This window comes from Panicum hallii, chromosome 1 (assembly GCF_002211085.1).
Source record: "Panicum hallii strain FIL2 chromosome 1, PHallii_v3.1, whole genome shotgun sequence".
Taxonomy (NCBI): Eukaryota; Viridiplantae; Streptophyta; class Magnoliopsida; order Poales; family Poaceae; genus Panicum; species Panicum hallii.
The window spans coordinates 47,049,337-47,074,906 of record NC_038042.1 but is presented as its reverse complement, the minus strand read 5'-3'; the positions used below and the strand labels follow the sequence as shown (position 1 = coordinate 47,074,906).

General features: G+C 44.7%; 2 protein-coding genes across 8 annotated transcripts; one reads left to right on the top strand and one right to left on the bottom strand.

Moving 5' to 3' along the window:
• Positions 1-742: 742 nt before the first annotated feature.
• Positions 743-13,148, bottom strand: LOC112887951. 5 transcript variants are annotated; one of them, XR_003227664.1, is made up of 13 exons: positions 12,760-13,148; positions 5,885-6,006; positions 5,359-5,803; positions 5,055-5,161; positions 4,141-4,951; positions 3,536-3,985; positions 3,146-3,334; positions 2,833-3,060; positions 2,502-2,735; positions 2,262-2,337; positions 1,995-2,181; positions 1,184-1,874; positions 743-961 (listed from the first exon to the last, which is right to left on the bottom strand). XR_003227664.1 is itself a non-coding variant. In XM_025954252.1 (12 exons), exons 1-12 carry the CDS (start codon positions 12,940-12,942, stop codon positions 1,403-1,405), a joined length of 3,504 nt encoding a protein of 1,167 aa, XP_025810037.1. In that variant the 5' UTR covers positions 12,943-13,148; the 3' UTR covers positions 1,038-1,402. The 5 variants fall into 5 exon arrangements, 2 of the variants coding, with proteins under 2 accessions (XP_025810037.1, XP_025810047.1); XR_003227668.1 differs by lacking the exon at positions 743-961 and adding an exon at positions 2,425-2,461 and having other exon boundaries at positions 1,450-1,874; positions 2,567-2,735; XM_025954252.1 differs by lacking the exon at positions 743-961 and having other exon boundaries at positions 1,038-1,874.
• Positions 13,149-15,882: 2,734 nt separating this feature from the next.
• On the top strand, positions 15,883-21,975 carry LOC112896609 (ran-binding protein M homolog). 3 transcript variants are annotated; one of them, XM_025964638.1, is made up of 11 exons: positions 15,883-16,037; positions 16,187-16,579; positions 17,006-17,152; positions 17,534-17,620; positions 18,305-18,350; positions 18,859-18,935; positions 19,111-19,264; positions 19,835-19,903; positions 20,107-20,166; positions 21,150-21,236; positions 21,413-21,975. In XM_025964638.1, exons 2-11 carry the CDS (start codon positions 16,191-16,193, stop codon positions 21,695-21,697), a joined length of 1,401 nt encoding a protein of 466 aa, XP_025820423.1. In that variant the 5' UTR covers positions 15,883-16,037; positions 16,187-16,190; the 3' UTR covers positions 21,698-21,975. The 3 variants fall into 3 exon arrangements, with proteins under 3 accessions (XP_025820423.1, XP_025820429.1, XP_025820438.1); XM_025964644.1 differs by having other exon boundaries at positions 15,883-16,090; positions 21,413-21,697; XM_025964653.1 differs by having other exon boundaries at positions 15,883-16,095; positions 21,413-21,697.
• The last annotated feature ends 3,595 nt before the right edge of the window (positions 21,976-25,570 follow it).

Here is a 25,570-nt window from a genome sequence, read left to right as displayed (position 1 = left end):
GTTGTACTGAAGTTTTTCTAAAGCCCCTGCTGCAATCTGGAACCAACAGCTAAGTTTTGGTAGAATTGCCACTTGAGCCAACACTTTCAAAGAAATGTTGACACAACAAGAAATCAAATCTTATAAGTAGTTGGGCCAACAATTTTAAAAAACATTGAGCCAACATTTAAAAAAATTGAGCCAACATTTTAAAAAATGTTGACCAATATTCCAAATAAATGTTAAGTCAACAAGAAAGGTTATATCTAATAGATTCATAGAAAAAGTTGATGCAACCTTTTGAAAAAAAATGTTGAGCCAACATTTTCAGATAAATGTTTAGTCAACAAGAAATCTTGGATCAACTAGTCATATAGAAACGTTAAGCCAGCATTTTCAGGGGAATGATGGATCAAATAGCCTTATAAAAAAGTTGAGGCAATCTTTTGAAAAAAAAGATTATCAAGCCAAAATTTTCAAAGAAATGATTATTCAACAAGAAATCTTCAATCAACTAATCTTATCAAATAAAGAATAAGGAATAAAATAAGGTCATGCAAGTATATATAACAAGTCTTGGTATATGCGGCTGTAAGCACAACTAGGACTAGGAGTATTATTTATCAACCAATGGAACTGATTTTGCAGGAAAAGAATGGGACATGCATGGGTGGAAAAATGAAAACACACAAGAAAGAAAGAAAGAAGAGTAGAAGTGCAGGGAGACATCACCGACATGCACTAGCCATTGCTCGTAGTCGTATAGGGAAGATCACACTTACACAATACATATATCGCAAACAAGAAGTACAAAAGCATTTTGATGTCAAGTTTTGGATATGTGTGTCACTCAACTTTGAAGCAAATAAGCTAATAGAAGATATTGTAAAGCACATCCTTAAAGTTACTGGTGAAAACAACATAGATACCGCAGTCGAGGCTTCCGCGGCGGCACCGGAGGCAGAGCAGCTGTCTTCGTGAGCTGATATTGTAGTCAAGATTCAGTTATGTGACTTATAGATGAGCTTGTAGTGCATGATGGTGGAAGAGAATATACATGGTACTCGAGAGCATTTCCGAATTGTATTAAGTTTCATGTGTATATACAATGCATTCAGCATGCCTATATGCTGGTATGAAACCTCACGACACTCGCACAAACCAAGCATGTTGTTCGGTTGTAACTGTAACAGGATAAACGTACCATCCTCACACAAGCATCGCCAAATTACATGCTTCCCCAAGGATGAACTCATCCCGCGTTCTGATCAGCATCAGAGAGATTGATTACTCACGCTGCCATAGGAAGATTGAAATCTTGATCCTGACTCCCAAACACTCGCAGATCGCTGTACAATGCTGTTTCCGCAACCTCAACAAGGTGCAAGTTACACTGCGTATCAAGATTCAGTAATTGAACCATTCACAACAACTGCTTATACCATGGGCCGTGCACCTGTTCTGACACCATTGCTGCTCTGATAAGCACTTCAGCTGTATTCGTCACTCTCTCAGTGAGTTTTGTTGCCCCGATGCGCCTCAGGGATGCATCGGCAAGCTTGCGGCCTTTCTCCCCACTGCCACCCAGGGTTATTGCCCGGAATGCACAGTACACAGACTGAGAGACCTTCTTGAAGACGGTATCATCGGTCTGAAGGCTTTTAAGGAAGACCCTAGTCAAAATCTGCTTCCTGGTCTCCATCATTTCGTTTGATGAAGAGCTCCTTGAGGCCGAAGAATGCATCATCGCCTCAATGATCTTTTCAGTGCCAACATCTGCAAAGGTGTCTAGTAGCCTAGTGAGCATGTTGAACAGTTCCAAGGTTGCATTTTCCATTTCTAAAGAAGTTATCTTCGGGTATTCACTCACTAAGACCTGATGCAAGACAAGCATGCTGCAAAAAGAAGAGGGGGGGGGGGTAGGCAATTGGGTTCAGTCATTCCGTTATGGCAAATTATAATGGTACCTAGTAATAATGAAAACTTGAAAAGTATAAATTAAAAATAGTTTTCACCTTGTTGCTATCACAATGACTTGTTGGAATCTACTCTGAACAGACCGCAACCTCAACCAATTGAGAATAAATGTCTCAGGAACTGACTGCCTTTGCACACCCTCCGTGCTGCTGATGAGTTGCAACAACCCAATCCTTATTAACCTGCCAAGTCTTTCTCCCCCGCATTCTGGTAGCTCTGTACTGCCTGCTTTGTAATATGCAGAATCAGCAGTGAAAACGGCAAATAATAACTCGTCCGAAAGGAGAGAGAAAAAAAGAAAGTACCTGCTGCAGGTATCGCAGATCGTAGCTGACCTGGAACTGCAAGCCCACTTCGGAGAGTGGCAACAAGCGGCTGGACCTATTATGACGTTTGGGAAATCTCAGAATTTTTCAATTGTAATCAGAACAGGAGAAAATGGTGGGTACAAACTAAAAAGTAGTTAACCTATTGTTAAAAAAGGTGGATGAGCATGGCATTGTGACTACATGACCAAATGAAGCTGTTAGAAGTAATGTACTGACATGGTCTGCTGCTGGTAGAATCGATAGTGAACTGACATGTTCATTCCACTGTTCTTCCACAATACCTTTCATGGAAGAAATCCAACAGGCAGTTGAAGGGAGAGAAGCTAACGCATCAGAAGGGGAACCATAGCGATCAGCAAAAGACTTCTGCAGGTACTCCACTCCACCTGATCCCTTAATGATTGGTTCCAATAGTTGGAGGCGTGCTCTACTGACTTCTGCCTTCAGAGCCTGTGTTCATTAATGATTTTAGTCATGAGGCAATATTGTAATTTCACCATATAACTCATCAATTTATTCAAAAAAGCAAACTCAATATAGTAAGGACCTTTAATTCTTCCATAGTGAAGCGCAAACCCTTGATGACAGAAAGAACAGATGAATTTGGACCTCTACAATCTGATTCAGGGACTTCAATCAACTCTACCAACAATTTATCATGACTCTTCTTCATCTCGTCTTCCTTTGCAGGAGAAGATAGCTTTCGCAGCTTATCCAGAGAGTACTGCAAAATTTGTCCTAGGTAATGTCTGTCCTGGGAGCCTGACTCAAGTACCTTTTCCACCAAAAACAAGATAATTTGGGTTAGACATGCTTCATGATTCAACATAAGTCCATAATACTAACCGAACTCTACTTACCTGGGTCAAAATTTCAAGGTTAATATTGTCACTTATTTCTTCTTTCCACCCTGTTGGAGCTAGCTCTTGCAACGCTTCCCTGACTTCCTTTACCAGGCTGACCAGATAACTGTAATCTGGCATGTCTCCTCGCATTGAATCCGCAACCACGTCCCAGAAAGCTTTCTCCATTGTTTCCTTGACTTTTACCTGACAATAAAAAGGATAAAGAAATAAAATTACACAGTAAGAAAATCATATCATACTGAGACCCACACCCTGAATACAGACATTTTAGTTCCCCAGAAAGACCCCTAAAAATAATAAAATTTTCTTCTACGATATACATTGCATTGTCTTATATTATTTTACTGCTGAACTCAACAATTATTTTACAAGACCGGAGCTAACCTTGAAATCACCTTCAACAGTACCAATACCATCAGAGATGTCAGCAAAAGAGCCATGGATGTCATGGAGTATCTCATTGACTATTTGTTCATTTTCAGTTGGCATTTTTTCTGGTACTGCAATGCTCAGTGTGCTACTCATGTGTTTGCCTCCTTTGCTACTTTCAGATGAGGAACCAGAAGATCCAAACAGAGATTTGACAACTTGACTTGTCTTTTCAGCATCAATATTAGAATTATTCCTAATTTCATAAACAGTACACTGTCCAGAAGAACATGCAACTGAAGGAGATGCTATATTTGCAGCTGTAGCTGCAATGGAGCTCCTATCGTCCTTTGCTTGAAAGAACTTTGACCTTGTTTCAGATAAAGCAGATTCCATCCTTCCAATACCAGCTTCACCACCCAAGTGTTGAATCCTCTCCCTTAAAAGTTTCTGGTCTTCTGCAACCTGGATGAGGAACAGAAACTTAATTCAGCAGATGGTTCAATATTGAACATGTCAACAAACTTGATCCGCTTCTGTCAATTGATGAATCAAATGCACCCCAAGGCTGATTGCTAAAAATGATCAAGAAATAATTTCACTGAATATACAAATCATACCTGTTGCTGAATGGCTTTCAAATCACCGCCTAGGTTATCTGATTGGGCTTCATTAGTTATTTTGCATGCTTGGATCATTGACAGTTCAAGCCTGCATGCGGCTCGAATAAGATCTTCCTCTAGTGATTTCGCGTCTTTTGCTTTCCATGCCACAAAATGGTAAAGATAAGCACACCAAGCTTTATCAAAGGCAACCAACTGAGTTCTGAATTTCTTCCGATCAGCAACAATGGAAGAGGACTCCTCATAACTAGAACATCCAGGAGAGGCAACATCTAGCACTGACTGACTCAATATGCACGCACCATCTAAGGCATCAAGTATTGTTTTAACCAGCAATTCAAATTCCTTCACAAAGTTTGTTGCTGACTCCACAAGCAATTTCTCTCGCTCACCCTGTCCACTAAGAACAGATTTTGGATGACCTAGTATCATGTATGCACAAAGTGCAATCCTTTGCGAATATCTAGACAGCTTGCCAGAGTCATGATTTCCAACTGCCCTTTTAGGTGCTGATTTATTTCTTCCTGCATTTCTTGGGTGGATCCTCCTCTTCGGTGATCCCAGGTGCTTTAGAAGATGGTCAATATTTTCTGGTTTTGATGAACTTGATGACTGAGAGAGAACAAAACGACTCTCCAACCGGTCAAGCAACGCCTTGGTGGTCTGAAGAACTATGGGAGATTCAATGCATATAGCTAATTCTTCAAATGGCATAGACACAACTGTTTGCCGATTTATCCCCAGCGAATCGAATGCCCTAGCCAACACCACTGTTGTTTTCCTAGAAGTTATGAATATTCTCCAGCATCTGAAGCGCAACAATATGTAATAATATTTTTAAATGAACAATAAGCTACACATGGAATCCAGACAATTATTTGGAAATTGTGGAATGTACCATAAGATGATACCTTGCCAGTTTTCTTGAAAGAAATTCTCCATTTTTAACCGAACTGCTGCGCATAGAGCCATGAGGACTTCCTCGCTGCTTCAAATAATCGGGCCTCTGCTGCTTTGCCTGCTTTTGCATATAGATGGTTATGACATAAGTTAAAAGGCTGAAAAAAATCAGTGACGGAGCTAGGATTGGAATATGAGGGGGGGGGGGGGGGGGGCAATTAAGTTGACCTATGGGCTAAATATTAAAACATGCAGTTAAATCCTTCTCTATCTAAAGAGTTTCGATGGAAAAAACTGGACCACAGAAATGCATACCCTCTGAAGTTTGTCTTCCAATTGCTCTTTTAACTTGCCCCTCTCAATTTCTTTCTGGTTAGAGGCAGTCTTGGCAGCAAGTTGGACCTGCAAGAGCCTACCCTGTCCCCGTCTTTTCTCAGATTCCAGCAGCCCTGATCGTCTCTTCTCAGCAGCAGTACGCTTCTGAAGGATTGCAGAACGTACACGCTCCCTGTACTTGTTCTCCCAAGTCAGTCTTTGCACAAAAAACCTTTTTGTCCTCTCCTCCAATGCAGCCCGCCTCTGCAAACGTGCATGCAGGAGTTCCATACGGTTCTTCTCAGCCTGCCGAACCCGCGATTCAACTCTCATTCCGAGTTCTTCCCTTTCCCTCTCAAACCTCGTCTCAGCATCATTTTTTGCAGCCTGTCGCAGCTCGTCCAGCTTAGCCAACCGACTCTGTTCCTTTGCCAAGAGGCTCAACCTGCAGTTGACATAAGTTTTTTTATGTTCCCTTTCCAAATAAACAGAGTAATGTAATCCACTGTGTTCCTCTTTTGAATACCTCTTCTGCTTGGCGGCCACAAGCTTTGCTTCCAAGAGCTGCCCACGATCCTCCTTCTCAGATGACCCTGAAGGACTCCTAATTGAGCGCCTTGCTCTGGAGGACAATGTTTCGTGGAATTGCTGGGGGAAAACAGCTCATATAAGATATAGACCATACCAAACATATACATATTTCTACTCTACCGGCCTAAAACAAACCTTGCAATAAGTAATTGACCAAGCATGAGCTTCATGAGTCCATAGAGATGGAAATAACACCTAAACTGAAACTCTAACGCTCTAAGATACATTGGCGGATCTAAAGGGTGGACCGGGAGGGCCACGGCCCTGTTAGATAAGTCTCACATTTGTGCATCCATGTATCTATCTATATTACTAGATAGGGCTAGGTATAGCCCTCCCCCCTCCCCCGGGTGATCTCGACCATCGATGGGATCACACAGTGGTTTTACTAGCCTCTTGTGGCCGCCTAGGTAGAACCGGGATTAAAGCCCCTATATATGTAACCCAATGCCCCTTGGGCCAATTGATTGAGAGAAAATTATCTATTGGGCCAACAATTGGTATCAAGAGCTAGGGTTTCTTCTCTCCCCCATCTATCCTATCTCTCTACCTTACCCGCTGCCACCTCTGTTTCCCGGCGGCGCCCTCTCTCCGGCGCACCTCGCCTCAACCCGGCGGCTCCCCCTGCCTCCCTCCCTCCACGCGGCTTGGAGCCAGCGCGGACCCGACCGGTGCGCGCGTAGGGCGCGGCGCGCGGGAGGAGCTGAGCGCGACGGTCCGGGGTGGCGACGCGGGACCAGCAGCCCGGCGGCACGCGTGCAGTAGACCAGGGCGCGCAGGCGCTCTGCAACCTAGCGGCGCACGCATGGGTGGAAGACTAGCGGCCCGGCTCCCGGCTCGCGCTGGGCGCGGGTGGAGCAGAGCAGGGGTGGCGCGGATCCGGGCAGCAGGCGGCTTGCGGCAGCGCGTGCGCAAGGGGAGGAGCTGCACGCGGGCGTGCGCGGAGGCACACGCGCGGCGCGCGGGCGGGCCCAGCCGGCAGCGGCTGCGCGTGGAAGCAGCATGGCTGCGCGCGGGTGCAGCACGGCTGCACGCATGCAGAGCGGGAGCCAGCAGGCGCGGCGTAAGGCGCGGCGTGTGGCTGCTGCACGTTAGGCGCGCATCACCGAGGCGCAGCGCCAGGTGGCCGACGTCGTGGCAGCACTCCGCGCGGAGGAGGCAGCAGCACAGCGGCACAGGGTGCGTTGTGCGGCTGCTATGCGCGATGAGGAGATGGCGAGCGTGGTGTGCCGGGCTCGGCAGGACGCCGAGGCCTGGGAGGAGACTGCGGCTCGGGCGGCGCGTGGGACAGCCATGGAGGCAGCCGCGGCACGCGCGGCCAAGGCTGAGCTCCAGGCCGCCGCTGCGGCATCTACAGAGATGGCCCAGACCGCGCGCGAGACGCTGGCGGCTATGGAGGTGGAGGCCGTGCGCATAGCCGAGAGGGAGCAGCGGGCTGCGGTTGTGGCGGAGGCCACGGCAGCTCCCGCTGCCACTCTGCGGCTGGACGCGCCGGAGGCGACCGACTCGGAGGCCGACATGCAGATGGCGGTGCAGACCCACGACGTACGTGCGACGCTGCAGGCGTGCGACGCGCGGGTGGCGCTCGCGAGGCTCGGCAAGCTCCCCAAGGACGATCGGAGCCTGGAGGTGGAGCGCGACCGGCAACGGCGGTTGGACCGCGCTAGCTGGCACCGGCGGTTGGACCGCGACAGCGACGACCTCGCCTCCGCACGGGTCCGCGGAGGCGAGCAGACAGGGCGTAAGGCGGCTGCTGCTCGGGACCGTGAAGCCGAGCACAGGGGAGACCGTACTCGGGACCAAGGAGGCTTTGGTCGAGGTTTCGGCTGCATTGGACGCGGCGACCACAGCGGGCTCCTCGGCAGCAAAGAGGAGTGGGTACCCCTCACCAAGCTCGGATGACTGGTGAAGACCTGCTAGCTCCGCAAGGTCGAGGAGGTGTACCTTCACTCGCTCCCACGATGGCCACCACCGCTCCCCTCCACTTCGACGACTCGATGCTTCGTCGTCGACTACATCCACCTTGAAGCATCTGGGGGAGTCGGCAACTCTTCTCCACCGAGCCTGCCTACTCCAGCATCCGAGTCGTCATCGACACCGCCGAGGTCTTCACTAGCTCCGATGGTTTCTCCACTAACTCCGGCCCACGACGACCTCCGCGTGACTCGGACCACTATGTGAGACTTAGGGGGAGATGGTTAGATAAATCTCACATTTGTGCGTCCATGTATGTATCTATATTACTAGATAGGGCTAGGTATAGCCCCCCGGGGTGATCTCGACCATCAATGGGATCACACGGTGGTTTTACTGGCCTCTTGTGGCCGCCTAGGTAGAACCAGGATTAAAGCCTCTATATATGTAACCCAATGCCCCTTGGGCCAATTGGTTGAGAGAAAATTATCTATTGGGCCAACAGGCCCACCCAAAAAATCAACCTAGAGAGCAACACCCTTCTAATTTTGGCCAGCTGACGAAGTGGCTGGCGGCGTCCCTACTCGTGAAATCGTAAATTCCCACCCATAAACACTACGCTCCAGGTCGTAGGGTCTGCGGCAGCATGTGGCTGCCAGTAGTAGGCCGACTCCAGCGACAACGACCTGGCTTGGCTAGAGAGGGAGGCAGAAGGCGCTGGTTCCAGAGCATTCACACTACAATTCGCATGGACCAGGCAACAGGCTAGCATTCTTCTCAAATTTATGCTCGCACAGTCGCACTACAAGTTTGCAATTGGACAGCTTCTGTATTGGTAGCCACATTAAGAGCAACTGAATACATGATGTTGTATCGTAGGATTGTAGGCGATATGTTTTCTTCAATTTGGACCAATTTGGATGAAGATGATATAGTTGAGACTTTCATGGCCATTAGAAAGCATAAATTTGAGAAGCAAAAATAGTATTGTCATTTTATTTGAACTATTTTGTGTAAGTTTAACACTGCCGTTGCCGGCCCCAAGCCCGCGATGAGAAAATGTGGAGGGTTGTGTTAGGTTTGGCGAACCAGCGTAAAAAATCAGCTATTCTAATGGAAATGAAACCCATAAGAAATTCGTTGGGGCGTAACCCTCTTAGCGACACGCTACATCGGAACCCGGGTGTGGTGTTAAATGGGCAAGGGCCGGGTCGTCATCCCCTCAGGGGCGCGTCGTATCGTGATCCGGGTACGATGATAAGTGAGCAAGGGTCGGGTCGTCGCAGCCTCTGTGGCGCGCTACATCTGCGCCCGGGTGTAGTGAAAAATGAGCAAGGGTCTTCGCATTTCTCTCGACGGGTGCGAAGGGTAAGGAAGCTAGCCGAGCCAACTAGGATTCGTCTAGGTAGTTGGAACGTAGGGTCTCTAACAGGTAAGTTAAGAGAACTAGTCGATGTAGCAATTAGGAGGCGTGTAAATATTCTATGCGTGCAGGAGACTAAATGGAAGGGCCAGAAGGCAAAGGAGGTGGAGGGTTCTGGCTTCAAGCTTTGGTACACGGGGACAACTTCGGGTAGGAATGGTGTAGGCATCTTGATCGATAAGAGCCTTAAGGATGGAGTTGTAGATGTTAGGAGGCAAGGCGACCGGATTATCCTAGTGCGGTTGGTCATTGGAGATTTGGTTTTGAATGTGATCAGTGCCTATGCCCCTCAGGTAGGTCTTAGTGAGAGCTCCAAGAGTCAGTTCTGGGAAGATCTCGATAGCATGGTTAGTACCGTGCCTATCAGTGAGAAGCTCTTCATAGGAGGAGACCTCAATGGCCATATGGGTGCGACTAATGTAGGATATGAGCGAGTACACGGGGGTTTCGGGTATGGTAGTAGGAACGAGGGGGGAGGATGTTTTGAATTTTGCGTTGGCCTACGATCTGCTGTTAGCGAATACCCTCTTTAGAAAGAGAGAGTCCCATCTAGTGACCTTCCATAGTGGACAATATTCGAGCCAAATCGATTTTATCCTTGCTAGGAGAGAGGATAGACGTGCCTGCTTAGATTGCAAGGTTATACCTGGGGAGTGTGTTGTCCCCCAACACAAGCTTGTGGTGGCGGATTTTCGTTTTCGGGTACGTGCCCACCGGGACAAACGTGCCAAGATTGCGAGAACGAAGTGGTGGAAGCTTAGAGGAGAAGAGGCACAAACGTTTAAGGAGAGGATGCTAGGCGAGGGGCCTTGGGAAGAAGGAGCAGATGTAGAGGATATGTGGCTAAAGATGGCGACATGTGTTCGGAAGGTGGCCTCAGAAGTGTTTGGTGTGAGTAGGGGAGGCAAGCAGGAAGTGAAAGAGACTTGGTGGTGGAATGACGAGGTGCAAAGGGCTATTAAGGAGAAGAAGGAGTGTTTCAAACGCCTTCACCTCGACAAGAGCGCAACCAACATCGAGGGCTATAGATTAGCGAAGAGGTCTGCAAAGCGAGCTGTAAGTGTAGCGAAAGGTCAGTCTTTTGATAACCTTTATCAACGGCTAGGTACGAAGGAAGGAGAGAAGGACATTTATAGGATAGCTAGGGCCCGCGAGAGGAAGACAAGGGAGAGAAGGACATTTATAGGATAGTTAGGGCCCGCGAGAGGAAGACAAGGGACATAAACCAAATCAAATGCATCAAGGATGGGACAGATCGACTTCTGGTGAAGGATGAGGAGATCAAGGACAGATGGCGAGAATACTTCGACAAGTTGTTTAATGGGGAAAATGAGGGTCCTACCTTCGAGTTGGACGACTCATTTGATGATACCAACAGATGCTTTGTGAGGAGGATTCAAGAGGCAAAGATCGGGGAGGCTCTGAAGAGGATGAAGGGAGGTAAAGCAATGGGTCCCGATAGCATCCCCATTGAGGTGTGGAGATGCCTGGGCGAGAGGGCGGTAGTATGGTTAACTAAGCTTTTTAACCTAATTTTCCGGTCAAACAAGATGCCGGAGGAATGAAGGAGAAGTATATTAGTACCGATCTTCAAGAACAAGGGAGATGTTCAAAGTTGTACTAACTACCGGGGGATTAAGCTGATGAGCCATACGATGAAGCTTTGGGAGAGGGTTATCGAGAATCGCCTAAGAAGATTGACAAGGGTGACCCAAAACCAGTTTGGGTTCATGCCTGAGAGGTCGACCATGGAGGCGATTTTCTTAGTACGACAGTTGATGGAGAGATATAGAGAGGAGAAGAATGACTTACACATGGTCTTTATTGACCTAGAGAAGGCGTATGACAGAGTACCGAGAGACGTCATGTGGTGGGCCTTGGAAAAACACAACGTTCCAACTAAGTATATTACCCTCATCAAGGATATGTACAAGGATGCGATGACTTGTGTTCGAACATGTGATGGCGATACCAGTGACTTTCCAATTAAAATAGGACTACATCAGGGGTCAGCATTGAGCCCTTATCTATTTGCTTTGATGATGGATGAGGTCACAAGGGACATACAGGGTGATATCCCTTGGTGTATGCTCTTTGCTGATGATGTGGTGCTAGTTGACGAGAGTAGGGCAGGGGTTAATATGAAGTTAGAGCTGTTGAGACACACGTTAGAGTCGAGGGGGTTCAGACTGAGTAGGACCAAGACCGAGTATATGATGTGCGACTTTAGCCCGACTAGGCATGAGGATGGGGACGTTAGCCTCGAAGGTCAAGTGGTGGCCAAGAAGGATATTTTCCGGTATGTAGGATCAATGCTTCAGAAAGATGGAGACATTGATGAAGATGTTAGACATAGAATTTCAGCTGGTTGGTTGAAGTGGCGGCAGGCCTCGGGCATCCTCTGTGACAAGAAGGTGCCACAGAGGCTAAAAGGTAAGTTCTATAGGACGGCGATTCGCCCAGCGATGCTATACGGTGCTGAATGTTGGCCTACAAAAAGGCGACATGTCCAGCAACTGAGTGTAGCAGAGATGTGTATGCTGCGTTGGTTCTGCGGGTATACAAGAAGGGATAGAGTCCGGAACGAAAAGATTCGAGATAGGGTCGGGGTGGCATCTATCGAGGAGAAGTTGATTCAACATCGGTTGAGATGGTTTGGACATGTACAACGGAGGCCTCTCGAGGCGCCGGTGCGTAGTGGAGTTTTAAAGCGGGGCGATAATGTAAAGAGAGGTAGAGGTAGACCTAGACTAACTTGGGACGAGACGGTTAAGAGAGACCTTAAGGAGTGGAATATCGCTAAGGAATTAGCTATGGATAGGAGCGCTTGGAGATTAGCAATTAACGTACCTGAACCGTGACCTTTGTTACTTTTTGTTTACCCCTAACTCTTCCTTTGGCTTGTGCCCTTTTTGTGTTTCTTATTCTTATTTTCTGTGGGTTTCATCAATAGCCTACCCCAACTTGCTTGGGACAAAAGGCTAAGTTGTTGTTGTATTTTGTGTAAGTTTCTTAATTTTAAGGCAAATTTCATATTTTATAGTGGATTTGAAGACTTTTACAAGACAATTTATTAAGACGAAAATTCTTTTACTGGACCACCCTAAATTCAAATCTTAGATTCGCCAATGCTAAGATACACCTCAAGTCAAGCGTCATGCTGCTCGCCCAATTTGATCAATGAAGCTAATTATGGTGTGTTAAGACTGCTACTTGCGCAGTTCCGCACTGTCACCTTCTGATTTACATAATACCGACACATTGCACATGTAATAAACCCCCGCTCTTTGATCCTACTCCAACTTGCAAATACTCCACCAACCAACACGAAATTCAAAACCCGAGCCCGGTTTACATCGCACTAACATCTCAATCAATCCACCGACAGTCGACGAACAGGGACAAAACAGTGCGGTGAAGTAGTGGAAGTAATTTCGACGTCACGTCAGGAGGAAGGGAGAACAAAGACCCACCTGCCTCCGGAGATGCGCCTCGCGGAGCTTGGCCTCGATCTCCTCGGCCGTCGGCGTCTCGCCGGCACCGCCGCCCCGCGCCCGGAGGAGCCTCCGCCTGATCCTCGGCGGCACCCTGGCAGGCGGCGGCGACCCCTCCTCCGCCGCCGGTATCTCCAGCGCCACAGCCTCCGGCACCACCATTCCACCGCCCGATCGCCGGATCACACCCACGCTCCGTTCGGAACTCGCCGATGCCGCGCCGCAACCGACTGAAACGAATGCCGGCGAAATCTCGAAGGCCACTCGACTCTTCGCTTCGTGTTTCTGGGGGGCTGCGGGCGCCGCGCCGGCCCCGGGGGTCTCGCTCGCGAAGGTGTTTGGACCGGATCTGAGGGTGTTTCGGTAATCTTGTGGGAGGAGGCAACGAGCAGATGGTCAGATGGATGCTTGCTTCCAGCCTTTCAGGGCCCGGGGGACCGGGAGAGTGGCGCGCGTACGCCATTTCAGGTTTTCCACCTGGGTGCGGACGAAAATGCCATTGCTGCTACGTTTATCATTATTTATGATATAATTTTGCATTATGAAACACGATGGATCCTCTCTAAATTCACTTCAGGGAACATGCAAGAATTTGGGACTAAAAAGTAAATCTCCATCTTAATTGCCTCCATCATTCTTAAATGTTTGCCATGTGGTGTGGTATTGTACCGAGATTATTTCTCATCTCGATTACAAAATAACAAATATTAATTATAGTGTCATTTGGCGTAGCCCTAACCCTCTCAAGTAGAATTTTGAGTTCCTGAAATAAAACATATGTACACAATGACAAATAAAAGGAGTGCTAGATCAAACACCTTCACTACTCCTAAAGCTCCAGCTCCAAAATAAAAAATCTTAAGAGTTTGGAGTTGTACGAAACCAACCCTATTCATATTGTTTTATCTTTATTCTTACTCCATAAAACTCCATATATGTTTCTAACTGATTCTTTCCAGCCTTAACGCTCTACTCCGGCAAAACTAGTGTCTTTCACATTATTCCATTTCTAGTTATTTTCTTAAATCGCAGCCATCAAACTCATTATATGATCAAAGCCGATCTAACAGTTTTGGAAAAATAATTTATAACAGTCAAATATTGAATTTGTGAAGTTGTTGAGCTATTTTGGAAGGCTAAACAAGTCCAATGACATTCCTTTAAAAGGTCCACTGAGATCAATCCATGGCAGGACCCACTAATCCATTTTTCATATTCATATGCCCCATTTCATACGGTGAAAAACACTAGGTGATAGCTTAGTACTATTCATAAAACTTTGAAATAATGATATCCTCAATTTGTTGACTATAATTTTCAACCTAATAGTCTACTTATCATCGATGACGATGGTTGAATATATACAATAGTAAAACTTCATAAACTGGCTCCATACTTCTATTCATACTACGTTCCATGATCTATAAAATAATATCCTTTTTAATAATTATAAAACATGGCAGTGCGGTTGTATAACTTTCTTTACATAGCTATATACTGTCTAACTTCTATAAATCTCCAAATGTAGCTATATATTTCATTATAGATTATAGTAACTGTTTAATAACTTCGATCATCGCTACATCAATACTAGAAAACCACTAACTAAAAATATTATAATTTAACGAACAAGAACTAACCATGTATTATTTAATCTCTCTCCAAAACTCGTAATACTTCTTTATCATCATAGTCTTCTTTACTTACATAAATTTTTTAGATATAATTATTTATCTAAATTATACCATCATACAACAAACATATTGTCGGTAAGGTTATCCGTAATCTCGCACTAAACTTCTGGGCGATAGGGCGTATGGCCCGGGGCTGATAACTGGGGGTACGGTCTCCGGACCTCCCCCCACGCCCTAACAGATCCGGCGTCTCTACGTGCCCGTAAGGGCGAATGCTCAGGAATAGCTACCACGGGTCCGGACCACCACGGGATGGTCTTGAATCCCCGCGTATGGAAGCCGGACCCCCAGGGGGTCTGAGCGTCTGGGCCAGCCAGGGGGCCTGGACCTCCCATCCCACCGGGGAGGAGGTCCGGTGCCGCCACACGCCCCTGAGGAAGCGGCCATTGAACCAGCACCGTCATATGTCCAGTGGATTCCAGCCTTCTGCAAGAAGCCAGCCCAACCACTGCATTAAATGCGGGTGGTTGGGGTGCGCGTGCCCGAGACAGGGTATGGGTTGCCCTCTGATACATTAGGCAGGTATGGGTGACATCACGATAAGTCCGCCAGTTACCGAGACGGCGTGTCACATCACAACGCCGCGTGCGTGGGCGAGAGATGTATGGTCACATCACAGCGCCGCGCGCGTGGGTGAAGAGTTATTATGACATGCTGCAGGAAGGCCACAACGTGCGCTGCTATAGTGCGTAAAGGCTACAGCATGGCAGGTCAGTACAGCCCCATCGCCTATCAGCGGGAGCTGACTCTACAGCGACAGCACGACTCCCTATACGCATGTCAGCGGCAGCAGACAGCGACAGCACGACTCCCTATACGCATGTCAGCGGCAGCAGACCCTATGCTAGCAAGACGGCACAAGATCATATCCAGATGGAGGATACGCACGGAGGCTGATGAGGAAGATCTCCAGATCTGAGACATTTAAGGCTCCAATATGTATGTTATTTAATATGTCGCCGGGTCCACCTGTCCGGACCCCGCTCAGTGCACGCACTTCCCTTGAGCTTATAAAAGGGAGAGCGCGTACGTTAGAGCACAAATTTTTCACAGACACAGAAGTTTCACTAATTCACAAGCAATACAACACACAGTGGACGTAGGATATTACGCTCCGGCGGTCTGAATCACTCTAAACCCATGTGTGCTACTCGTGTTCATACGCCTCTAGATCGAGCATTTCTTACTAGCCCCAAATTCATTCTAAACTAGAATTAGGCGGGTGCACTTCGCCACCCGGCTGAAGAAATCCTCCGACAAGGCAAACCGGAATATCTATCTCAATTATTTTACCGCCTCGAAGCTTAGAAAAACCATGGTTTATCAAAACAAAACATTTGTCTAAGAAAAACCACAGTTTCTTTTAAACCCAGGCATCATAGTTTATTTCGCAAAAAAAGAAGAGACATCACAGTTTAGCAGAGGGAACACCTACATCGCCGGTTCCTTCTCCTCAACTCTTCGCCAGGCTTTCTTCATCCTCTCCGTCTTCCTTCCCCTGACCTCCCATCCACCCCGCCCGCAACTACAAGCAACCCCCGATCCAGTCCGTTCAGCCTCCAGGTAAAGCACCGCGCCCATCCAATCGTCGTTCCCGCAGCTCCCCTCTTGCTAGGGTTTGGTCCGAATCGCTTGCTCGTTTTCCCCAATATTTTCGGTGATTTTCCGCATCTCTTAACATTTATTTTTTTTCTTCTCGGGTGGTTGGACAGGCGAATGGTCGCGAACCACGAGTCGGAGGCGGCATCGGCGGCAGCGCCCGGGGCAGGGACGACGGTGGACCCGATGCGGCTGGCGTCACGGTGGCGGTCCCCGGCGGAGTGGGAGTTCGCGGCGGCGGAGCTGGATTCTGAGCCGCTCCCGTCCGAGCTCAACACCGTCAACAGCTCGGGCCTTTTCGCCGTCGTCTCCACCGACAAGTTGTCCGTCAAATACCTCGGCAGCTATCACCATGGCCACGACGTCGGGGTCGTGCAAGCCGACCGCCCCGCGCCCACACGCCGGGCCGTGTACTATTTTGAGATGGGGGTCAAGAACGCCGGCTACAAGGGGCAGACCTCCATCGGTTTCACAAGCGGAAGCTTCAAGATGCGGCGACAACCGGGGTGAGGGCCCTTGCCTTGCTGCTCCATTTTTCTGATTAGTCTGATTTTGCGTTTCTGTTTTTGTCCTTTATTACGAAAGCTTGGGATGTAGTTTCCTTCTGATAATTGCATCACATCTCTGTCGGCACGTCCACTTAACTACTGTATGCAGCTTTCCAGATCAAATTTTATGAATGTACAGAAGGTATTTCCACTTAACTTAGGTTCATAAGGTCTTTTTCATGCTGTAGATAATATGCCTCTTCAGCTTTTATGAATGTACAGACATTTCTAGTTGTAAGTTATGTTATGCAATATTTGTAGGCTTATAAGACCCCTTCTTTTCTATTTTGAGCCTTCATATTGTATGCACTAAAATATTTAAGCTGATTCTGTTAAATTGATTTTTCTCTCAAAGCTTTCCTCTCTGTTCTTTGTTCTTTCCAGTTGGGAGTCTAACAGTTGTGGATACCATGGTGATGATGGCTATCTTTACCGAGGTCAAGGGAAAGGTGAACCATTCGGGCCCAAATTTACATCTGGCGACACAATTGGTGCTGGCATCAACTACTTGTCACAAGAATTTTTCTTCACGTAAGTTTGGTAGTTCTTTCTAACTTGATAGTGTATGCTTGTTCAATTGGCTATTATTAACCTTCTAGGTCAGTTTTTTTCTGAAGATAAGATGACCAATATACTTTTCCGGTACTTTACCGGGAACCTTCATAGCTTTGCAAGTATTCTTAACTATAAATCTGCAGTATGCTGAATCTTGAATATGGAAAAAGAATAATAGTCTTGTATATGCACCTGCCTCCACACCTCACTCGTTATGCCATCCCCTGTATGTTCAGGTTGAAGTAAACTGTATGCTTAATTCTTGTTGGTCTTACTCTCAAAGGTTTTTGCCTTGTGTACTTTATACCTAGAAATGTATTGCCACACTGTAATCTAATTCCATGGAGCATCTTGCAGGAAAAATGGATCTCTGGTTGGAGCCTTTCCAAAAGACATTAAAGGCCCACTATATCCTACCGTTGCTGTTCATAGTCAGGGTGAAGAGTAAGCTGCCACCTTCTGTAGTTGTTCTTTGGGTGAAATATAATTGCTAATAGGACTAAGTTACATTTTACCCCTAGTATTTCAAGTTTCAACCTAAGTTGCAGAAACATCTGGCAGACATGGGGCTTTATGCAACTTGGATAGTAATACATGTACAAAATGCAATCTGCACATTTGTTGTTTGCATGTTGATTATGAGCAGCTACGCATTGATGATAGATTTTCCCTTCTAATGAGACACAAAGCTACAATACATACGCACACCTCAATTGTAACACAAGTTAATGACTCCCTGTTTAATGTTCAGACATAACTTCATCAATGTCGATATGATTTGTAGCTTCAACATAACAAGATATAGCAAGTGAACAGTTAAGTCGATGATTTTTGTTGGAAGTTTGAACTGAAAGTGTTACAAAGTTAAGCTTACATTTCCTAACTGCATGGAAACTGACTTATTTTGTGTAAAATACCCACTTCAAGCAATTACACAGTGTTCAGAATTTCTGCGCTTTATTTTTCGTTTTTTAGTGAAAATAGTACTGCAGTATAAAGATTTATTTTGCTTGATCCGGGGCCTATTTATTCTGTAATCTATATCCTCATTGTTGGTGGCTCTTATCGGGTCTGATCTCTAATCTACTCCAACTTGCTCAGGACTAAGAATCTTTATTGTTGTTACAGGTTGACTGTAAACTTTGGAAAAGAGCCATTCTGTTTTGACATTGAGGTGAGGCAAGATGTTTATTCTAGATGTTTTTGTTCACCTACCATTACCTCACTCAATTACCTAAAATTGTTATAGTTTTCTTGTCGCAACTTGAAATCCTTACTGATGGCACTAGCTGTATATCTATTGTACTCTTCTGCATCTATGGTGCATGCTTCACTTTCCATTACTAATTATGCATCACATTTTTTTCATATTTAGCCACATTGTCAAATTCAATTGAAAGCAATTTCAATTGCATGGGCCCTTTGACGTATTATTGGCAAGCCACCACTAAAATGTGCTGCCATAAAAAAACAATTGATGTTCCTTTATGTTTGACAGTTGCAACTGCAGTCCTTTCTTTACATAAGGACATGTTGAGTTTATGCGTGTGATGTGGATAACTGGATTTAGCGATGAACTGATGATATAACTGGCTTTATCCCATTTACTAAACACTAGGTTCATGAGTGCTCAGTTGGTTTTCAATGTCGATAGCTTTATATATTTTTCTTTTATCTGATAGGGTTACATACTCGAAGAGAAAATGAGGCAACAATCGATGACAGACAAAATGAAGTTGGAAGAGAACATCAGTCATGTGTATGCCTCGATATGCTCATTTCGTGTTTACCCCATTGCTTACAATCCACATATCTTCATTTCCATATAAACTTGTTTATGTTCTTCTACTAAATTGTTTTGATTACTGGCTTATGTGTTCCGTGGCTCCTCATGTTGCCTTATCTTATGGATAAGTACCATTAACTTGTAACAGGATTGTCCGTTCATATCTCCTACATTATGGTTATCAAGATACATTAAATTCTTTTGATATGGCAAATGCAACTGACCCCCCTGGCAGTCGCCAAAATGGACATAGGGAACCTCCAGAAATGTATGGTCTTAGCCACAGAAAAATTCTGCGTCAGGTGAGCTTTGAAACTCAATGTGATTGCTCCTTGAATCCAATTTTGTCTCTTAGGTAGCATCTTTGTGGATAAATCCAATTTGCAATTCATTAAAGTTACGCAGGACTACACTTGCTCATTTTTTGTCCTGTTTGATGAAGTGCTGACAATCAGAAATCAGTTCCTAGACTATTGTGCCAAGTTTCTTTATTTTAGTTACTGCTTATGATTGTTGTGAGGGTGACCTCACTTTTGTTTGTTGTTACTGCCAATCAATTATGTTCGGGAAAGTTCTACATTGGCATTTTGAAATTGCATGTGGGTGAGCTCATTTGCTGGTTTTTTCTCTTCCTCACAGGAAAACAGTTTTGAGTTTTTTTTTTCCTCAGCTGCCTTGCAAGCTTGAGTTCTTCCATATCTTGGTTGCACAGTGCCAATATGTTGTGGTCGTTACATTTGTCCACATCATTCCGTTGTGTCATACAGATACTGTGCATATTATTGATTTGATATATTACCCTCTTTAGATTTCTTTTTTTGCCTCTTCTATGGCTTCTGCTTTCTGAAAACAGTTTATTTGATTTGATGAAGCTTATCATGAGCGGAGATATTGACTCTACATTCAAAAGACTAGAGGAGTGGTATCCACAAGTCATAAAGGTATTTCCACTTTTTCTTGTATTGATTTAATTTGTCATCCCCATTATTAAAAATTCTTATATGACCGATACGTTATCTCAAATAGTATCGGGTTGTGTCCCTATAATTAGTGTCTCCATCTTGTGGGGCAGTGAGTCATGTTTCCCAGAAGAACTTAGTTATATACCTTGTGCTTTCTAAGAGAGAATTTCTTTGCTTTGCAGGATGAGAAATCGGTTATTTGCTTCTTACTCCATTCTCAGAGATTCATAGAATATATCAGGGTAATTATCTGATCTGAATATTAAAAATTCAATTGTTCCACTTTATATGTTATGCATTGTATTCGGACTTGTAGTAGCACTGTATGTTAGTTGCCAGTTTGCCACTAATATATTGCAGCTTTTCCAGAAGTAGGGAACAATGTCATGAACATGCATATGCATTAACTTCTGACGTTTGCTGAGGAATTCTTTGAGAAGGGTATAACCCAAAATCAAACTAGTATCCTAATACTATAATATGCTGAATAAATTGTATTTGTACTTGTAGTACCACTGTATGTTAGTTGCCAGTTTGCCACTTCTATGTTGCAGCTTTTCCAGAAGTAGGGAACTTTGTCATGAACACACATATGCATTAACTTCTGATGTTTGCTGAGGAATTCTTTGAGAAACACACATATGCATTAACTTCTGATGTTTGCTGAGGAATTCTTTGAGAAGGGTATAGCTCAAAATCAAATTAGCATTGTAATGTTATATCCAGGTCAAGTAATTTAACACAACTGCGTTCGCTGCAGCTTAGTGTTTAGATGGAAAATAATTAACTACAGTATAGATATGAGCTTCAGTTTAATTGCTAAAAAGTGAAACAAAATCTTAATTGTGTCGCATTATCATAAGGACACCAATGCTTGCACTCACGTCACCCTCGACAATTTCTTGCAATCTTGCTTAATAAATGCTCTAATCAACTTGGTGTAGTGCACCGTGAGGTATGTGAATTTTACAGTGAAACGAGATGTTTAGGACTTCATAGTATCAGTGAGAACTGAGTACCACTACTGACCGGTTTCCAAATCCAGCCAGTGATGCACTTCTAAAAAATGTTGGTAACTGGTTAATTGCTGCTGGTGACCATGACAACGTTGGTGATTATTTGGCCAGTTCCCTCTTATTGCAGCACTGATAATCTGGCGTTTGTTTTTTGGTTGACATGGACTATGTTGCGGTTTCATGTTTATAAGCTTTATCTAATGCATTAGGCTGAACAACTGGAGGATGCTGTGACATATGCACGTGCTAACCTGGCAAGCTTCTTGACGCACAAAGCTTTCGAGGGGTTGCTGAAGGTAAGGCCGTTTTTCTTTGTTGGGTTCTTTTGGTCTGTTGTATGCATTGCCCTCTACAATATCAATGCATTTGTAAACCAATATTCAGAGATCTTTACAACTTGCTCGATATCCAATTTGAATGAGCTAAAACACTGTATTAATGAGTTAAACGGTGAATGTTCTGCTTTCTGCAGGAGAGTGTGGCCCTGCTTGCGTATGAGAAGCCTGCAGAATCATGCATCGGATACCTGCTGGACTGCCCCCAGCGTGAATTCGTGGCGGACGCAGTGAACGCAGCTGTCCTGTCTACGAACCCCGCCATGAAGGACCCTGAGAGCTGTCTTTACTCATGTCTCGAGAGGTTACTAAGGCAGCTCACAGTATGTAGCTTTGAGCGACGCGCATTCAACAACGACCAAGGAGATGCATTCTTACTTCACAAAGAAGTGCGCAACTGTGAAAGGTCCCAGCGTTCATAGGCACATCTCAGAATTCGACTCAGATGTTAGACTCCAACTGCTGTTTGGCACGAGCAAGCACAGATCCTTCCTTTTGAAGGTCTGCAGCGTCCCTGGGCTTTCTGAATTCCGATAGGTGTACACTCAATTGCACAGAGCTCTGAAGGGGTTTCCTTCCTGTAATCAGAAAACTCGTTCAGAATCGGCCAACGTGTCTGTTCCCGTATTCTCTGGCTGGCTAATAGACCGTTTGATGTTGTGAATGCTAAAAACGCTTCAACATATGTTCTTTACCTCTGTATAATGTCTCGTTGCTTAAAACATATTTCCACTTCCCTAAAAAAATAAAACGTATTTCTACAGCTTGCCTTGAACGTTGTGAAGGAGAATTGGCCGAGGACCACTCCCTTTTGTTTTCGCCCGTGGGCTCTTTTGGTGATCCGACCGCGGGTAGTGTTTAGAACTAAAATTACAGTAGTAATAGTAATTGTGAGGCAAGAAGTCAATCTTTATTCATTGATCACTGTTATTTATACATGTATGAAGGGGTGGAGGAGATGTCTGTTCAATGAAGATCGTGACCATTGATTAGGCAACCGCCGTAATCAACGTCTGTGATTCTCTCCTATTCTACTCCTAATGATCAACTGATCATATACTGTAACACTCCCCCTTGAGATCATATACTGTAACACTCCCCCTTGAGCAGTTGTTCATCATGTATAATCTCTTAGAGATCCTGTGAAATAAAGGCTTGCAATAATATATATATACTGCGTAAAACTCCAGAAAAATCCAGTGGGAAAATTTGGAGAAAATGAACAGTATATATTCTTGGTATCTCTATCGAAAAAACCCGGAGGGAAAACAAGAGATAGACATTTACTTGCATTGACATTGCCTCATTAAAAACCTAATATGAGAAAACTTATGTAGCAAAACTCATATAGGAAAAGAGTACAATGTGATGTGTAAGAATAGTTAAATCAAAGACATGCTCCCCTGATGCAAGCAAATCTCTAAGTCGGCGCATACCAATACCCTTAACACATTTGTTAAATGTAGAATAAGGTAGCGACTTAGTGAATAAGTCTGCGAGGTTATCACAAGACTTAGCTTGCATGATATTTATCTCACCACTTTGTTGGAGTTGGTGAGGGTAAAATAGCTTAGGAGAGATATGCTTCGTAGCATCACTCTTGATATAACCTTGTTGCATCTGTGCAACACAAGCTGCATTATCTTCGTAGATAATGGTGGGTAACTCAATGGGTTGAATTCCACAAGATGATTGAATATGATTAATCACCCTTCTTAGCCATACACATTCACGTGAGGCTTCATATAGTGCAATGATCTCTGAGTGATTTGTGGACGTTGCTACCATAGTCTGTTTAGAGGACTTCCATGACATAGCAGTTCTACCGTGTAGAAATACATATCCTGTTTGTGATCTTGCATTATGAGGATCTGAAAGATATCCTGCATCTGTATATCCCACGAGGCTAGGATCCTGATTTCTTTCGTAAAATAGACCAAGATCTGCCGTGCCTTGGAGATATCGGAGAATATTCTTAATCCCATTCCAATGGCGTTTAGTAGGAGCGGCACTGTGTCTAGCAAGTAGATTTACTGCAAATGCAATATCGGGTCTGGTATTGTTTGCTAGATACATAAGTGCTCCAATTGCACTGAGGTATGGATATTCAGGACCTAAAACCTCTTCTCCATCTTTACGTGGTCGGAAAGGATCTTTATTCTTCTCAAGGGACCGAACGATCATTGGAGTTTTGGACGGATATGCATTGACCATATTGAATTTACTTAATACTTTCTGGACATATGCAGATTGATGAACGAGAATTCCCGTTGGAAGGTGCTCAAGTTGCAAGCCCAAGCAAAATTTGATTTTACCCAAATCCTTCATTTCAAATTCTGTTTTTAGAAGATTACATGCTTCATCAATATCACGTTTATGACCAATGATATTTAAATCATCTATATAAACTGATATAATACAGAAGCCTGTAGAAGATTTCCTAATGAATACACACGGGCAATCATCACTGTTAGAATAACCCTTATCCATAAGGAATTCTTTAAACCGGTTGTACCACATTCTCCCAAATTGTTTTAAGCCGTAGAGAGATTTGTTGAGTTTAACACAAAACAAGTTACGGTTTTTGCCATTATTCGGTACAGATATTCCATCAGGAACTTTCATGTAGATGTCCGAATCTAGTGACCCATAAAGATATGCGGTCACGACGTCCATCAATTGCAAAAATAGACGCTTTTGTACTGCCAATGATATTAAATATCGGAAAGTTATTCCATTCATAACGGGAGAGTATGTCTCATTGTAATCAATGCTGGGTCTTTGAGTAAATCCTTGCGCAACTAATCTCGCTTTATACCTCACAACCTCGTTATTTTCATTTCGTTTCCGAGTGAAAACCCATTTGAATCCAACAGGATGAACTTTATGAGGTATAGGTATCATTGAGGTGAATACCTATCTTTTCGCTAGTGAGGATAATTCGGAGTCAATTGCTTCCTTCCATTTGTTCCAGTCTGAGCGTTGTTGACACTCTACCATGGATTTAGGATCTGGATCAGATAGGAGGTTATTGGCTATGATCGATGAGAAACATGCGTTGACGACCGTATTCTTACGATCATACAGTTCTCCGGAACTAGTATAATTAATGGAAATTTCTTGTACCCCGTGTAATTCTTCTTGATTCATAGGAAGAATGGGTTCAGGGTGTTCCGATGTGCCAGCAACATCTGAATCGTGCACTATAGTGCTGGTTTGTGGATGTACTGTATCCACTCGGTATCCATCAACCGGAAGTTGACTTTCGTTTACTGATTTAGAGGATTGTGTGTTCCTCCCTTTCCTTTGTCGCTTATTAGAAGCATTATCCCGCTTAGCAACCCTCCCCCTAATCGGTTGAGAAGGGGGTTGAATGGTTTTTCGAGGTACCTCCACTCGGCTGGGCGCATTGACAACAGGATTCAAGGATTTTGTGACACCATTATAGTCAGTAAACGCATCAGGCAGATTGTTAGCAAAGTGTTGCAATTCTATAATTTTCTAAACTTGAAGTTTAGTTTCCTGAGTACGAGGGTCTGAGTATAGGATGGATTTGTCATCCCAATTGATTTCCTGGCATTCGTTAGGATACTTAAATTCTCCCCCTAATGCCGGGAAATGGTCTTCATTAAAGATGCAATCAGCGAACCGGGCTGTGAATAAATCACCGGTTAGGGGCTCTAGGTATTTGATTATCGATGGGGATTGGTATCCCACATAGATACCCAATTTCCTATGAGGTCCCATAACTGTTCGTTGAGGCGGTGAAACAGGGGTATACACCGCACATCCAAATTTCCGAAGATGGGAAATACTTGGGGGGTTTCCTCGCACTAGGTGCAACGGTGAAGTGCTATGATATGCAGTTGGGCGAAGTTGAATGAGATCAGCAGCATGTAAAACTGCGTGACCCCAACAAGAAGTAGGTAAATTGCATTCATGAAGTAAAGGTCATGCAATGAGTTTAATTCTCTTAATAAGAGATTCAGCTAAACCATTTTGAGTATGTACATAAGGTACTGAATGTTCAACATGTATTCCTTGGGCCATACAATAATCATTGAATGCTCGAGAAGCAAATTCAGCCGCATTATCCAGGCGGATCTTCTGGATTTGATGTTCAGGATAAGATGCTTTCAATCGAATGACTTGCGTCATGATTTTAGCGAATGCATGGTTGCGTGTGGATAAGAGACACACGTGTGACCATCGTGTAGATGCGTCAATCAAGACCATAAAATATCTAAACGGTCCAGACAATGGTTGTATGGGGCCACAAATATCGCCTTGAATGC